Source organism: Oncorhynchus gorbuscha, linkage group LG05 (assembly GCF_021184085.1).
Source record: "Oncorhynchus gorbuscha isolate QuinsamMale2020 ecotype Even-year linkage group LG05, OgorEven_v1.0, whole genome shotgun sequence".
Lineage (NCBI taxonomy): Eukaryota > Metazoa > Chordata > Actinopteri > Salmoniformes > Salmonidae > Oncorhynchus > Oncorhynchus gorbuscha.
In genome coordinates, this window is record NC_060177.1 from 38857086 (window position 1) to 38872668 (window position 15583).

The window sequence follows — 15583 nt, forward strand, 5'->3', positions numbered from 1 at the left end:
CAAGCTTTAAAAATTACATAGTTGTTTAACTAAAATAATAGAATACTTGGTAAGCTTTCAAATTATATCAAGCTCAACCGCTTATCTTTTTTTCAGCTCAAAAATGTGTCAACTTTTTGGCCACTTCCACCATGGGCAAATATGTATGAAAAGTTTGTTTCAATTTAAAAGTAGTGCAGTCAGAAAATGATTGAAATCACATGTTAATGAATTAACAATATTTGTCAATGAAGCATGTCAAGTTCGCGAGAGAGAGAGAGAGAGAGAGAGAGAGAGAGAGAGAGAGAGAGAGAGAGAGAGAGAGAGAGAGAGAGAGAGAGAGAGAGAGAGAGAGAGAGAGAGAGAGAGAGAGAGAGATGACTAGCGGTGCGGCAGTGAGTGTGCTTTCGCGCCTCTGCCAGGCCGGTTCCTGTGCGCTGCGCTCGGGCGTCAGATTTCCCCGGCGCTAAACTCCATCAGTCGCTGTCCACGGTACCTTCTGCTACATTCTTCAGTGACCACCGTGGAATTCTGAGATTTTATTTTCTTATTTTTTTTCCTTGGCTGTTTTAAAAAGTGCACTGATTATGCAGGTATTCTGAATATTGGAGTAGCGTAAGAAGGGGTGAAAATGAAGTCTTTTCTCAATGCCTTAAAAAAGGAAGGTAGGTCTATCACCTTTACGAGTCTGGGTGCAAGTTTTATTTGCTTTTGACTCATAATTAGATGGGATTCTCTTCCTTAGCTGCTGCGCGTTCACTTTCAACTTTCTCAGGCGATATTTGTTTATCCCTGCGTGGCACACTTTCAATAATTTAATCTGCTCCAGTAAGTTATTCTATATATTCTACATTTTTGAATGTGACGAATATAGCGTAGTATTTGCGTTGTCCTCCTGATTTAAACTAGCAGCACCTATACAATTATTTTTTATTTTTTTACATGTGTCGTTCTTTTTAGGCTAGAGGTTATTTAACATGTAGGATAGATTATAGGTTATGTCATAGATGTACCGTTGGCACGCATTTCAGTGGTTTCCAAATAAATGTGTTATGATTCAGTCTTCTACAAAAGGTATGTATAGTCTCCTTCACCAATCAACTACTGTATGTAGATTATAGCCAGCGAGAAGACACATAGTGTATCTATCGTTCTCCTGGTACACGGGGGAGAAAACACACCCACCAAAATGAGTGGATGATACACGTCACCAAAACGGCTCTGCCGGGTGCATTATGGATCCATCTGCCTGTGTGTGAAAACAGTTGGTTCCTTAACCCTTTCCTTCCACCTGACATGCTATTTTCTCAATGAGATATGCTCAAACTGGATCTATTAGAACTGCATTTGTTTTGTTTTCTTTCAAAGCTTGGTATAGTTTCATTGGTTTCACTACATTATGTCAAATCCCTTGGTTGCAAGACACTGACCAGAGCTGGTCACTCATCGCCCTTTGACCTTTGTTCTCTTAGTATTATGGAGCAGCAGTAAATGATATAGATCACACTGATTGCTTTCCTCTCTTATATAAGACATCTCTGGATGTTTTGTCATCCTCTTTTCCTTGGTTCTCTATTCCTACGGAGGGAATGTGTGCTTTTTACATTCCACAATTGAGAGCACAATTAAGAGCTGAGTGTGTGCATGTGTGTGTGTGCATGCACATGACTGCATACTTGCATGTATGTCTGACTGTCAGTTTTGGGTCAAACTATGGCAGATACTTGCAAGTACTTTGTTTAGTTTGCCCAGTACAATAGAACCAATCAAAGGATGGGGGAAGTTTGAACTTCATGCTGCCTGGCAAGTAGGAGCGTTGGGCCAGTAACCCGAAAGGTTGCTGGATTGAATCCCCGAGCTGAGAAGGTAAAATATCTGTCGTTCTGAACCTAAGCAAGGCAGTTAACCCACTATTCACCGTGTGCTGATGACACATTTCAGTTGAATGCATTCAGTTTTACAACTGACTAGCTATCCCCCTTTCCTTTCCTTTCCTTTCCTTTCCTTTCCTTTCCTTTGCTTTCCTTTCCTTTCCTTTCCTTTCATTTCCTTTCCTTACATCCAGTGCACCTCAGTTGTGCTAGGCATTGGCCTTTTAGTTGTTCCAAAGGTCACAATCAAAACGTTTGGTGAGGATACCTTCAGCCACCTTGGTTCTGGCCTTTGGAACAGCCTGCCGAAGGATCTGAGGGCCTCAGAAACTGTATAATTTTTTAAAAGACCTTAAGACACATTCGTAGCCTTGCTTAAGGTGCTTTGAGTCATAATATCTTTCTTTTTTTATCCCATTTTATATATCCTATTTATTTTAATGCATTAGTCTCTCATATCCACTGTTATTTTTTTATATATTTTTTAAACAATTTGAATATCTCTTTTAGAAAATGTAGTGTTTTATTTGTGTCACGCCTGCTCCTGCTCCCCCTCCCTGGTGCTCAAAGGCACCAGGCTCCCCAGCATTACACACTCCTGCCACCATCATTAAGCACACCTGCCTTCCCCCATCATGCGCATTAGTGTATTATTGGATTCACATGGACTCAATCACCTGTTTATTACCTCCCCTATATTTGTCAGTTCCCCATCTCTGTTCCCCCATGCTGTGTTAATTGTCGTTTGCCGTTGTATATCCGTGTGCTGACGCTGCTCCTGTCTTGTTCCCTTTCTGTTCCGTCTTAAATGTTGACTCCCTGTACCTGCTTCTCATCTCCGGTGCCAGTCCTTACAGAATGCAGAAGCCATCATACAAAGCATGCTGACGTTCCAGTTGGCGGTGACGTCGGGTCCAGGGCCGACACCGATGGAACCGGGGGTGCCTAAGCCAGCTCGCCGGGCTGTCACTCCCTAGCTGGCTCGAGAGGTTTCTTGCCCCGGTTGGCTCGGAAGTCGCCCATCCCACGTCAGGCCTCAGCCGGATCGCCAGGCTGTCACACCTCAATCGGGTCATCAGGCTCCCACGCTTCAGCCGGTTCGCCAGGCTCCCACGCCCCTGCCGGTTAGCCAGGCTCCCACGCCTCAGCCGGTTTGCCAGGCTCCCACGCCCCTGCCGGTTAGCCAGGCTCCCACGCCTCGGCCGGTTTGCCAGGCTCCCACGCCTCAGCCGGTTTGCCAGGCTCCCACTCCCCTGCCGGTTAGCCAGGCTCCCACGCTTCACCCGGTTCGCCAGGCTCCCACGCCCCTGCCGGTTCGCCAGACTCCCACGCCCCTGCCGGTTAGCCAGGCACCCACGTCCCTGCCGGTTAGCCAGGCTCCCACGCCTCAGCCGGTTAGCCAGGCTCCCACGCCTCAGCCGGTTAGCCAGGCTCCCACGCCTCAGCCGGTTCGCCAGACTCTCACGCCCCTGCCGGTTCGTCGGGACTCTATGCCCAGCCAGTTTGTCCATTATCCGTGCCTCGGTTATCCCGTCAGGCTCGCCCAGGTGGGATGCCGGGTGGCGCCCCTAGGGGGGCTTCTGTCACGCCTGCTCCCGCTCTCACGCATTACGCACACCTTCCACCATCAGTACATACACCTGCCTTTCCCCGTTACGCGCATCAGCGTATTATTGGACCTCACCTGGACACAATCACCTGTTTATTACCTCCCCTATATCTTTGTCAGTTCCCCATCTCTGTTCCTCCGCCGCTGCATTAATTGTCATTTGTCGTTGTATACCTGTGTGCTGATGCTGTTCCTGTCTTGTTCCCTGTCTGTTCCGCATTAAATGTTGACTCCCCGTACCTGCTTCTCATCTCCGGCGTCTGTCCTGACAATTTGTCTTGATTTAGGTGTATTCATAGCCTTTGTGTGTAACGTAGTCACGTCAGTGACGCCAAGCATGTTCAGCATCCTCCCACGCATACTGTCTTCATTCCTCACACAAAAGCTGTGCACTCTTATGGTTTACTGTAAGTGTTTGGAATGTGGTTCGTTAATGTTGGGGGTGTGGTAAGATAGCAATGTGGTCCAGGTTGTGGTCAAAGATTGTGGTTGTGGTTGTGGTCAGGGTATATACTCTTGTGGTGAAGTGTTACTTCAAGTGTGGTTGTGGTCAGGGTATGTGTTAGTAATTAAACAGGATGTGGATTGTAACGCAGAGTGGGCCTGGTTGAGGTTGAGTTAGAATTGATCAGGTTGATGGTTATTGTTAGGTAGCATGAAGGTGTATTAAGATGGCTCCAGTCTCTGCTAAAGCCAAACGCTTGGCTAGCACATTCTCTCTCTCTCTCTCTCTCTCTCTCTCCTCTCTCTCTCTCTCTCTCTCTCTCTCTGTCTCTGTCTCTGTCTCTGTCTCTGTCTCTGTCTCTGTCTCTGTCTCTGTCTCTCTCTCTGTCTCTGTCTCTGTCTCTGTCTCTCTCTCTAACACACACACTTCCTCAGGTGTGCGTATCAAATCCCACAGTGTGTGTGAAATGCATGTGGTTCTAGTCCAGTGCAGGCTGCTTCATATCTCCTATATAAACAGACACACACACACACACACACACACACACACACACACACACACACACACACACACACACACACACACACACACACACACACACACACACACACACACACACACACACACACACACACACACACACACACACACACACCAGCCTCTAATGAGCAGAAGAGCTGCCAGCACCGTAGCATGTTAGCTCATTAGCGTCTCTCTTCATCTCTACGCCCTGGTGAAGGAGAGAGAAAGTGATGTGATGGCAAAACGGTCTCAACAATGGTGTATTGAACCCCTCTTAGATGAGGCTCGGGCTAAGGGAGGGCTTTTAGCACTATAGACTCGGCTAACCTGTGGCTAGCTGTACTGTAGCTACTAGCATTTAATCCCTGTAAGACACTTAGCCACCGTGATCAAAATCCTAGCATCCAATCTACTACTGTAATTCTATGTTTAACAACAAATGCTAATGCTAGCTCTATTGTTGATCACCTTCTCACATTGAAAGCGTTGTTTGGTCTTTGGTGCAACTGCAGCAGGCTCCTTCCTGCTCCTTCCTCCACTGCTTTAATTGTGAATGGAGACGAGAGTGCCGCAGTTGCACACTTGTCAGTGTGATATAATGCTGAAAATCCACTGGGAAATAAGCATGGCCCTCCATTATGGTTCAATCACACCATTGCTGGTGGGGCAGAGGAGCTCAGCTGTACTCAGTGCAATAATAATAATCATCATACTGAGATCATAATGACTTGGATGTTTATGAGAGGGCCAGACAGGACTATTGAATAATGCAGAGCAGACATCCCCCAGGCAAGTGTGTGTGTGTGTGTGTGTGTGTGTGTGTGTGTGTGTGTGTGTGTGTGTGTGTGTGTGTGTGTGTGTGTGTGTGTGTGTGTGTGTGTGTGTGTGTGTGTGTGTGTGTGTGTGTGTGTGTGTGTGTGTGTGTGTGTGTGTGTGTGTGTGTGTGTGTGTGCAAGTATGTGTGTTTCAACTGTTTTACAATAAGGGATAGATGGATGCCTTTGGGAAAAAAATAGATCTTGATTGATTCCCATCAAGAAAATCAATCAGACACATCGCCGTACAAGTAGTGATTGATATTCTGTGTTCGTGTGTCTGCGTGCGTGCGTGCGTGTTAGTAAGCAAGTAAGTGCGTAAGTACGAACATGCTTGCGTGTGTGAGTAAAATTGCAGGGCAATAAATTAATTATTCAAGGTTATCTCTTGGAGTGCTCTCCATTTCATTCTCTACCTACCTATCAGGTAGGCTAGTCCCATATCAGTAGATGTGAAGGAAAGGTAGGAGTGCTACTCTGTTCCTCACGTGTCTCTCCACCACAAAGTCTAGCTCTCTAAGACATGATCATGAACAGAGAGTGAAATGGCTCATAAGACACAGACAACTATTTGCAAGGGTCAGGTAGAAATGGTTTATTAGATAATCAATGAGTGTCCCTATCTCTTGCTCTTTCTTTCTCTCTCTCATACCCAGTGCCTTTCCACGAGGTCCCGGAATACTCCAAGCGGCGTCGGGCACTCCCCCCTACCAGCAGCAGCGGCAGCTCCCTGACGACCCCCCGGGTCCTGCTGCGCTCCAACAGTGACAACAACCTCACGGTGAGCCAAGGGCCCTCCCAGGACTGGTCCCAGCCCCAGGGACACCCCCAGCACCACAGACCCCAACACGGGGGGGTCGGACCCCCCACCTCCACCTCCCACCATATCCTCTCTCCACAGCTGCTCCAGCAGATGCAGGGGAACCCCAATGGTACTGTGAGTACCATGGGCCAGGGGTCCCGCAGTACCAGCGTGGGGGTGGTCCCCCGGAGTCAGTCCCCGTCCCTCAACCGGCTGGGAGAGGAGGCCCGCAGGCCGCACCCGCAGACACATGTACAGACACAACAGACGCAGCACAGACAGCCCAGGTCAGTAGGAGGAGTAGCAGCAGAAACACAGACATGTAGGCACACACACACACACACGTATGCGTATGTACATGTGTGTGGCTGTATGTTTGTGTGTGTGTTTGCACTGCGGATTAGACGCTGTAGGCTTTATATTGCTGGTGACTTAAACTTGGATCTGCACAGTCCTCCTTGACAGATTAATACAGACAAATGGCACTGTCTTTCGATCCACACATTCGGACACTGTCCATCACATTCCTTCTGTCTGGGAACAAGGGAGAGAGAGAGAGTGAGGAGGGAAAGAAATAAAGGGAGAACATTTAAGAGCTTGACAAAGAGAAACATCGGGCGAGAGGGGGGAATATTTATTTTATTATTTTATTTAACTAGGCAAGTCAGTTAAGCACAAATTCTTATTTAGAATGACAGTCTACCACGGCCAAACCCGGACGACACTGAGCAAATTGTGCGCCAGCATATCAGGCTCCCAATCACGGCCGGTTGTGATACAGCCTGGAATCGAACCAGGGTCTGTAGTGACGCCTCTAGCACCGAGATGCAGTGCCTTAGAGCGCTGCGCAACTCGGGGAGCCCAAGATCGGGAGGAAAGAAGACATGCTGACTGATGGAAAACAAGGGAAAGCGAAAAGGGAATGAGGGGATAAGTGTGTCTTTTGCCCTGACATGATGACAGCCATGTCATTTTCCTATTTCGGATGTTTAACACTGCAACCGAGGATGGATTGGATATTGGAGTTTCACTTTATCTCCATCCTCCCCTCCAAATCCTTCCCAATCCCATGTCCATCTTGCCTCTGGTCCTCTCCACTTCTTCATCTCCTTCAATCCCTTCTCCTTCCATCCATCAGCCTTTCCCTCTTTATTAATTCCCTCTTACCGCTCATTCCACCATACTCTCCTCTCCGCTCTCAGTCCATCCTCTACCTCCATTTCCCCCTTAAGGCGTCAAAATGTTTCAGTTCAGCTGACGCCTAGCCGAACTGAACGACTGTGCTCAAGTACTCTCTTAAAACTTGTTATGGCTAGGAGTCCCTCAAAAGGAACACCCCCCCCCCCCACATTCAGCTGAAAAGGTGGCGCGGGAAATTCCCAAAATATTTTAAAGAAATATTTAACTTTCACACATTAACAAGTCCAATACAGCAAATGAAAGTTAAACATCTTGTTAATCTACCCATTGTGTCCGATTTTTTAAATGTTTTACAGCGAAAACACAACACATATTTATGTTAGATCACCACCAAATCCAAAAACACACATAGCCATTTTTCACAGCCAAAGATAGTCACAAAAGCAGAAATATAGATAAAATGAATCACTAACCTTTGATTATCTCCATCAGATGGCACTCATAGGACATCATGTTATACATGTATTGTTTGTTTTGTTCGATAATGTACATATATATATATATATATATATATATATATATATATATTGATTCTAAAACATCTGGTGATTTTGCCGAAATTCTCACAATAAACATTGATAAAAGATGCAACCGCTGTGTCAGATTTCAAAAAAACTTTACGGAAAACCCTCAGGACCCAAATTAGCCAAAGAAATAGCCACCATTTTGGCGTCAACAGAAGCTATAAAAAACACTATAAATATTCACTTACCTTTGAATATCTTCATCAGAAAGAATATCTTCACCACTCAGTAAAAGAGCTCCTATGAGCCCGTCCTTTATAGTAGAATCATACAACCCAGAATCTAAAGACGGTGACATCTTGTGGAAGCCCTGGGAAGTGCATGCACATCCATATCTAACATGGACTTATACTCATAGACATAATTCAAACAGTTTTATAAACTTCAGAGTGTTTTGTATCCACCAGTAATAATAATATGCATATATTCCCATCTGGGACAGAGTAGGAGGCAGTTAGGTTTGGGCACGCAATTCATCCACAATGAAAATGCTGCCCCCTATCTCTAAAAGGCCTTAGATCAAAAAAACAAGATAAAAGCGTCAATAGTACTGTTTGTCAATTTTGAGATGCTGTAGCAAGTATACAGTTCCGAACTCTACCAAACTGTTTCAGGTGGGAAGCATGCGGACGCCTTTCTTCTGTCCTCTGCCCACTCCCTCCATCCCATTTTTTCAGCAACTTCCTCCCTCGTTTCTCTTCTCCCTACTATGGCGACGGATCCCCGTCCTATAGCCTGAGGTTGTGCCTAATTCACATACTCTCCAGAGAGTCTAGACAAATCAAATCAGATTCCCTCTCTCCTGCAAGGATATTCTTACCCAAGACTTTGCAATACAGAAATACAATGTGGACTAAAAGATAAAATAAGATCAGTATTTGACTCTGGAAGTCTTGCTTAGTATAGTGAGTGTTTTAACCTTACCTGAAACCTGAAGATGCATATTAGCTGCCGAAGCTAATGCCTTGGGCTATAGCTTGGGCTTGGAAGGCTAAGGTAGTTTTCAGCCACCGAAATGACCCAGATTTGTTTCTACAATCAATTGGGATGAAAAAGAAATTTAATCAGGTTAGATTGTATTTTGAGTGGACAATCCCTTTATACTGAAAATCAGCCTGAGCATCGTCTGAGAGAGGACGTGTCAAGGCAAGTCTCTCTCTCTCTCTCTCTCTCTCTCTCTCTCTCTCTCTCTCTCTCTCTCTCTCTCTCTCTCTCTCTCTCTCTCTCTCTCTCTCTCTCTCTCTCTCTCTCTCTCCAAGGGCATTATTGATTAACAGAGTGAACTTACACAGGAAGTTTTAGTATTGTCTAATCAACATATTTTCAATGCCACTCCACTAATTGCCAAGACACAGCAGGGAATATGGCCAATCATCTGGAAGAGACGCTCCTTCGTTTTTCTCCTCTTTTCCCTGTCCTTCCCCATTGTTGTCACTGATCAAGAGAGATCAATGGAATTGGTCAAAGTGATAGGATGGACCCCTTCTTGGCCCATATTTCCCAAAAGGGGTTGAGCTATGTAGCGTCTAGAACTGATGTCATTTGTAAGTCTTTGCATTTGATCGGTACATTCTTTATTTCTATTTATGGTTTGGAAAGTCATGCCCCCTATTTTATTTTATACAACCCTGGTATTCCCCTAAGTAAGTGTGTGTGTGTGTGTGTGTGTGTGTGTGTGTGTGTGTGTGTGTGTGTGTGTGTGTGTGTGTGTGTGTGTGTGTGTGTGTGTGTGTGTGTGTGTGTGTGTGTGTGTGTGTGTGTGTGTGTGTGTGTGTGTGTGTGTGTGTGTGTGTGTGTGTGTGTGTGTGTGTGTGTGTGTGTGTGTGCTTCTTTTTCTACCTTATCAGCACACAAATTTCCTAACCTTTATGTTCTGACAAGGTAGAAAAACAATAACTTTTTTGGAAAGTCAGGACTTTTTTCATGTCCTGAATTTGTTCAAATGTTATTTTAAGCTTAAGGGTTAGGTTTAGGGTTAAAGTTAGGGTTATGTTTTGGGTTAGGGAACATATGATATTTAATGGTCAAACATGTTTACTCCCCAAAAAGTCATGAAATAACATGATAATTAAATTCTGTATGTGTGTGTAGATCTGGAATGGGGCTAGATCTCCATAGACACCGGGTTGAGGAGGGGAGTGGTGTTCAGGATAAGGCGACCCACTTACTCTCTCTCTCTCTCTCTCTCTCTCTCTCTCTCTCTCTCTCTCTCTCTCTCTCTCTCTCTCTCTCTCTCTCTCTCTCTCTCTCTCTCTCTCTCTCTCTCTCTCTCTCTCTCTCTCTCTCTCTCTCTCTCAATCACTCTTATTTTATCCCACTTTCTCTCTGTATGGCTGTGCTTGAATACTTACCACGGTGCTGTTGCTGGGGATTACCACCAAGTGGAGCTCCAATACAATACTACAACAGATCAACCCAGACACCAGTGAATACACAACATTAGGTTCATCTCAGTAGTGTAGTAAACTTGTGATTTCATCTGTCATTGGACTCAAGCAAATGTATCTCAGAAAGGCAAGGACGGACTCTTTCTCTCTCCCCTGTGTTGGGATGCCTGTCTGTTTGTGTTGTGGGTGAACCCAGTGTCCTCTTTTCCACTGCAGGGATCAGCGATACTTTATGTGGGCCAGCTTCCATCCTGCCCCATTTACAAGCTCCATAAATCAGGCACTTCCGTTACCCCTCGCTCCCCTCTTGGTTCTGTGAAGGACAGCGGTGTAACTTAAGAGTTTACAATATATACTGTGTATACTATAATACTCTGCCAAATGTGGCATGTGCTAACATGCACTCCTCCTCCGTCCACCTCTGTCTCTCCTATCTACTCTTCTCTCTCACCCTCTCTCCCATATCCCCTCCTCTCTTCCCTCCTTCCCACCTCTCCGTCCCATCCTCAGCCCCAGTGGTAATGTGGAGGTGGTGGTGCAGCGGAGGAAGCTGTACAGTGCTGTGCCAGGGAGGCACTTTGTGGTGGTCCACGCCTACCGGCCACAGGCCGAGGGAGAGATCCCCCTCTACAAGAACGACAGGGTCAAAGGTGAGACATTAGGGAGTGTTAAGGAGAGAACATACAGATATAATTGTATTACGATTAACACTACTCTACCACTGGAAACATTTGTGACACAGATGGAAATTGGCTGTGTATATAGCTACATCTGGTGCATCATTTGTTGAGCATGTCGTCCCTGAGAAATAAACTGATAGAGAGCAATAATAATGGCGTATTTTTGTAAGCAACAACTCCACCATGGCTTGTTGGCCAAAGTTTATGGGGGGGTTTAGAGTGTTTTCTGGATAAGCACAGAAAATAAGTTCTATGGTAAACACAGGCTTAGCAGATCTTATTCGTTGTGTTCTATGAGATCATCTTCATCTGCAGAAGTATTTATGTATTTAAAACAAGCACATAAACCACATAAAGGCTTCATTCATAATTCTTAAAGGTAATGTTAACTGGCTCATACAACAAAACGTATAAGATCTCCTAAGCCTGTGTCAACCTCATACCTTATTTTCGGCGATTATCCCAAAATCTCATTCTTTCCCCATTCATAGGAATGGCTGAACAAACCAGAGGTAATTAATTTCAGTTTTTTAGGACTACAAGCTGGCGAGCTCTATAAACACAGGCACCATGCGATCCGCAAGTGACATTTACTACAGTACATGTGCTGTGTATAATGATTCGCTCTCTCTCTCACCACACTCCCCTCCCCTCGCTCCAGTTCTGAGCATCGGAGAGGGGGGCTTCTGGGAAGGCAGTGCCCGGGGCCAGGTGGGCTGGTTTCCTGCGGAGTGCGTGGAGGAGATTCCTGCCAAGCCCAGCGAGGAGAGGATGCGTAAGTCATTAAGCATGCTGACCCAGATATTTGGGAATAGGAGAGTGGTTGGGGATCTCTGAGGAGGAGGAGGGAAGATTTCTGCTCCATGGATCCCACTGGTGGCATCCTAGGGCACTGAGACTCACTTTTCCACCCAGGAGATGGGCTCTGCACTGGGACTGTTTAGTGTGTACAGATCCAAAATAATTGGATTGGTGTGATTTGGAAGAATATGGAGGCAAGTCCCCTAAGCCCAATTAACACACTAGGTGGAGCCGTCAGCATTTGACTGCCTACCAAAGGTGTGTAAGGGCTAGGAGATCTTTCCAGACCTGACAAGAGAGAAATATGTAGAGAGAGAGAGAGACAGAGGAGGGAGATAGTTCAATGGAGGGTAAGACCTGATCCCCCCACATTCCTTCTCTCCCCTCTCCTCCCCCTCTTCTCCTCTCAAGCCACACTGTCAGATGTCAGACATGTGGAGCTTTAACGTTGGTGTGTATTCATGGATGCAAAGGGAAGCCAGGCTTCCATAAAATAATAATGTGCATAATTTGTCTCTCTGTCTTTCATAATGTTCCTTCAATTTGCAAGAGGTTGAATGTATCTCACTGGAGAAAGCATCCGAGCGAGCTAAACAGCATCCCTCTGTCCTGTCAAAAAGACTATGACATTGTGGCCGTCCGTAGCATTGAATGCAAGGGAAGCTAGCGAGTATTTGGCCTCCTTTTATATATATTTTTTTTTAAATATAACAATAGCCAATCAGCTTTGAGCTAAACTGAGTGAGCTCAACTGGGAATGGTCCTGGTGCACCAAAACAAAGTGTCAAGGGAAACCAGTTTGGATGTGGCTTCACACCAACTACATCACAAAAAAAACTGGAATTGTTGTATCTCATTGTGTTTTTGTCCTCCGGTGGCTAGCTAGCTAGCTATAATCATCCCTTTCTTAAATTAACCATGGGGGGAGATAGGAATTTGGACTTGTGGTTTTACTTGATTCTCCGTACTGGTCAATGATTACAACGGCAATTCTGATCCAACAGTAAATGCATACAGTGTGGCGCTGGCCTGAGAGGAGGGAAGTTCAATGTAGCTAGCTAGATGTAATAGGCTAGCGTTAACTTGCTAGCCTAGCGCATCAAAATCAAATCAAATTGTGTTTGTCACATGCGCCGAATACTTACTTACAAGCGCTTAACCAACAATGCAGTTTTAAGACAAAAATACCTAAAAAAAGTAAATAAATAAAAGTAACAAATAATTAAGGAGCGGCAATAAAATATAAAATAACCATAGCGTAACCATATATACAGGGGGTACCGGTACAGAGTCAATGTGTGGGGGCACCGCATTGCCCATGAAAGGAAGTTAGGATTGCAAAGCGAGCATTTTAGCCAGGTATTCTAGGACAACAAAAAATGTAAGTGTGTGCTGTATGACAGAGAGGAAGATGTCCTTGGCGTTTCTCTACAAGTAGGGTGAGTCAACATGTTTTTTCTACTTGCCCGCACACACGGACACACACACACAAATCATGGACAGCCACATCATATTTAGCTTACGTTGATTGGACTAAATTGTTTTTGGTATATTTTAGTTGTCACTTTGTTAGACTAAGCACAGGTGATTTGATGAGGAAGTTGAAATGGTGTTGGAATAGTCAAGACAGCTCCTATTTACTTTTCGATTTGCTGTGGTAACTCTCTGTGGTTCTAAATCAATGGTTGTTTAGTGGTCTGAACATTTTGTAAAAATTAACTTGCTGGACCATGCTGTAGGTCAAGTAAGTAATATGCTATGTTGCTCTCCGATTTTGTGATGAAACAAAAATGCGATTGAATTTATTCTGCCACTGTCTTCTTATTGTCTCGGCCTTAGGTCTATATTACCACGGTAGCAAGGCATATGAACCAGTGGAGTCTGCTGCAGGGAGGACGGCTCATAATAATGGCTGGAATGGAGTCAATGGAATGGTATCAACCTCATGGAAACCACATGTTTGATGTGTTTAATACCATCCGATTGACTCTATTCCAGCCATTATTATGAGCCGTCCTCCCTGCAGCAGCCTCCACTGGTATAAACAAACAGTTTAATAGAGCAAATAGTGCAATTAACATTACAAACAGGCTGTAATATGGCTTTTTATCCCTGACTTGGCTTCCCCAGTGATTTTACCAATGCACTGCTACTGGGCTTTGAGCTAGTATGTTACTGTGTGTGTGTTCACTGCTGTGTCATCAAAGGCCCTTGGATATCTTTGTACAGTATGATCTGCCTCATGACCTTTAAAGCAAGGGGTCTTCTGGGTATTATACGCTGGCACACGTGTGACATCACTCTTGTATGTTATGGTTGTCATCCTATTGCTGATAACCATAATCATTTCTGGATACTTGGGTTCCTTCCCATTCCCATGCGTTTGGTCAATAACCACATTAGCCATCAATCTCTGTGATAGATCAGTTATTGTGTTGCTAACCATAGTTCGGTAAACATAACAGAAATCATTGCTCTGTTTTGTGCTACCCATAGCACTGGAATGGTCTTAGCAAGAGCTAACCTGCAATTCACTACTGTTAGCCATAGCAAAGGATCACTAACAGTCCAATTCCAATTTTCAGGGGCTCGAGTTGCGCAGGGGTCTAAGGCACTGCATCTTAGTGCAAGAGGCAGTCCCTGGTTCAAATCCAGGCTGTACCACATCTGGCTGTCCCATAATGTGGTGCGCAATAGGCCCAGCGTTGCCTGGGGTAGACTGTCATTGTAAATAAGAATTTGTTCTTAACTGACTTGCCTAGTTAAATGAAGGTTCAAATAAAAAATCATTCAGACTCAGTGTTGGTTAAATGTACTAGGTGAAGTGATGTCAAGGCAGGCAGTGAGTTGTGTTAGCCTCTGTCTCTGGTACATGTGCTCCATGTGAATGGGCCCGGTCTCTCTCTTCTCTCTGGCAGGCGAAGCGCTGTGCTGATAAATCAGGTGTGTTCTGATGTCCTCTGGGCTGCAGGGGAATTAACACATCACGCTCCAACCCCTTCTCTTTCAACTGGCCCATTTATTCTCTCTATGCCCACTCTCCCTCACTTTCTGTCATCTTACTCGCTCTCTGTCGATGTCAATATTCCTCTGTTTTCTTTTATTTGTTCTGTCTCTTTCTCAATTAAATTCTATTAAATTATGCTTTGTTGGCATAATTGCATAATACAAAATGCATAATGTCTTACCCTTCCTGGCTCCTTCTCTCTGCCTCTCTCCATTAAAATAACATATCATTGATCAGAAATCCAGTGTAGACATTGTTAATGTTGTAAATGACTATTGTAGCTGGAAATGGCAGATTTTTTATGGAATATCTACATAGGCGTACAGAGGCCCATTACCAGCAACCATCACTCCTGTGTTCCAATGGCACGTTGTGTTAGCTAATCCAAGTTTATTATTTTTAAAGGCTTGTAGATCATTATAAAACCCTTTTGCAATTATGTTAGCACAGCTGAAAACTGTTTTACTGACTAAAAAAGCAAAACATCAGTCTCAATGTCAACAGTGAAGAGGAGACTCCGGGATGATGGCCTTCTAGGCAGAGTTCCTCTGTCCAGAGTCTGTGTTCTTTTGCACATCTTAATCAACAGAGCAAAGTACAAAGTGATCCTTGATGAAAACCTGCTCCAGATCACTCAGGACCTCAAACGAAGGTTCACCTTCCAACAGAACAACGACCCTAAGCACACAGCCAAGAAAATGCAGGAGTGAAATCTGAATTTCCTTGAGAGGCCCAGCCAGAGCTCGGACTTGAACTAGATCAAACATATCTGGAAAAATAGCTGTGCAGCAACGCTCCCCATCCAACCAGACCGAGCTTGATAGGATCTGCAGAGAAGAATGGAATAAACTCCACAAATACAGGTGTGCCAAACTAGTAGGGTCATAACCAAGAAGACTTGAGGCTGTAATCGCTGCCGAAGGTGTTTCAAAAAAGTATTG

At 44.9% G+C, this 15583-nt stretch overlaps 1 protein-coding gene across 1 annotated transcript in view; it reads left to right on the plus strand.

The window, feature by feature from the left end:
* The window catches only part of LOC124034872 (SH3 and multiple ankyrin repeat domains protein 2-like), a 177076-nt gene that overhangs the window by 69346 nt on the left and 92147 nt on the right, over positions 1 to 15583 (plus strand). Inside the window, 4 exon segments of the mRNA XM_046348281.1 lie at positions 5898 to 6022; positions 6143 to 6330; positions 10665 to 10804; positions 11496 to 11609. Of these exon segments, the coding sequence (XP_046204237.1) occupies positions 5898 to 6022; positions 6143 to 6330; positions 10665 to 10804; positions 11496 to 11609 (567 nt within the window).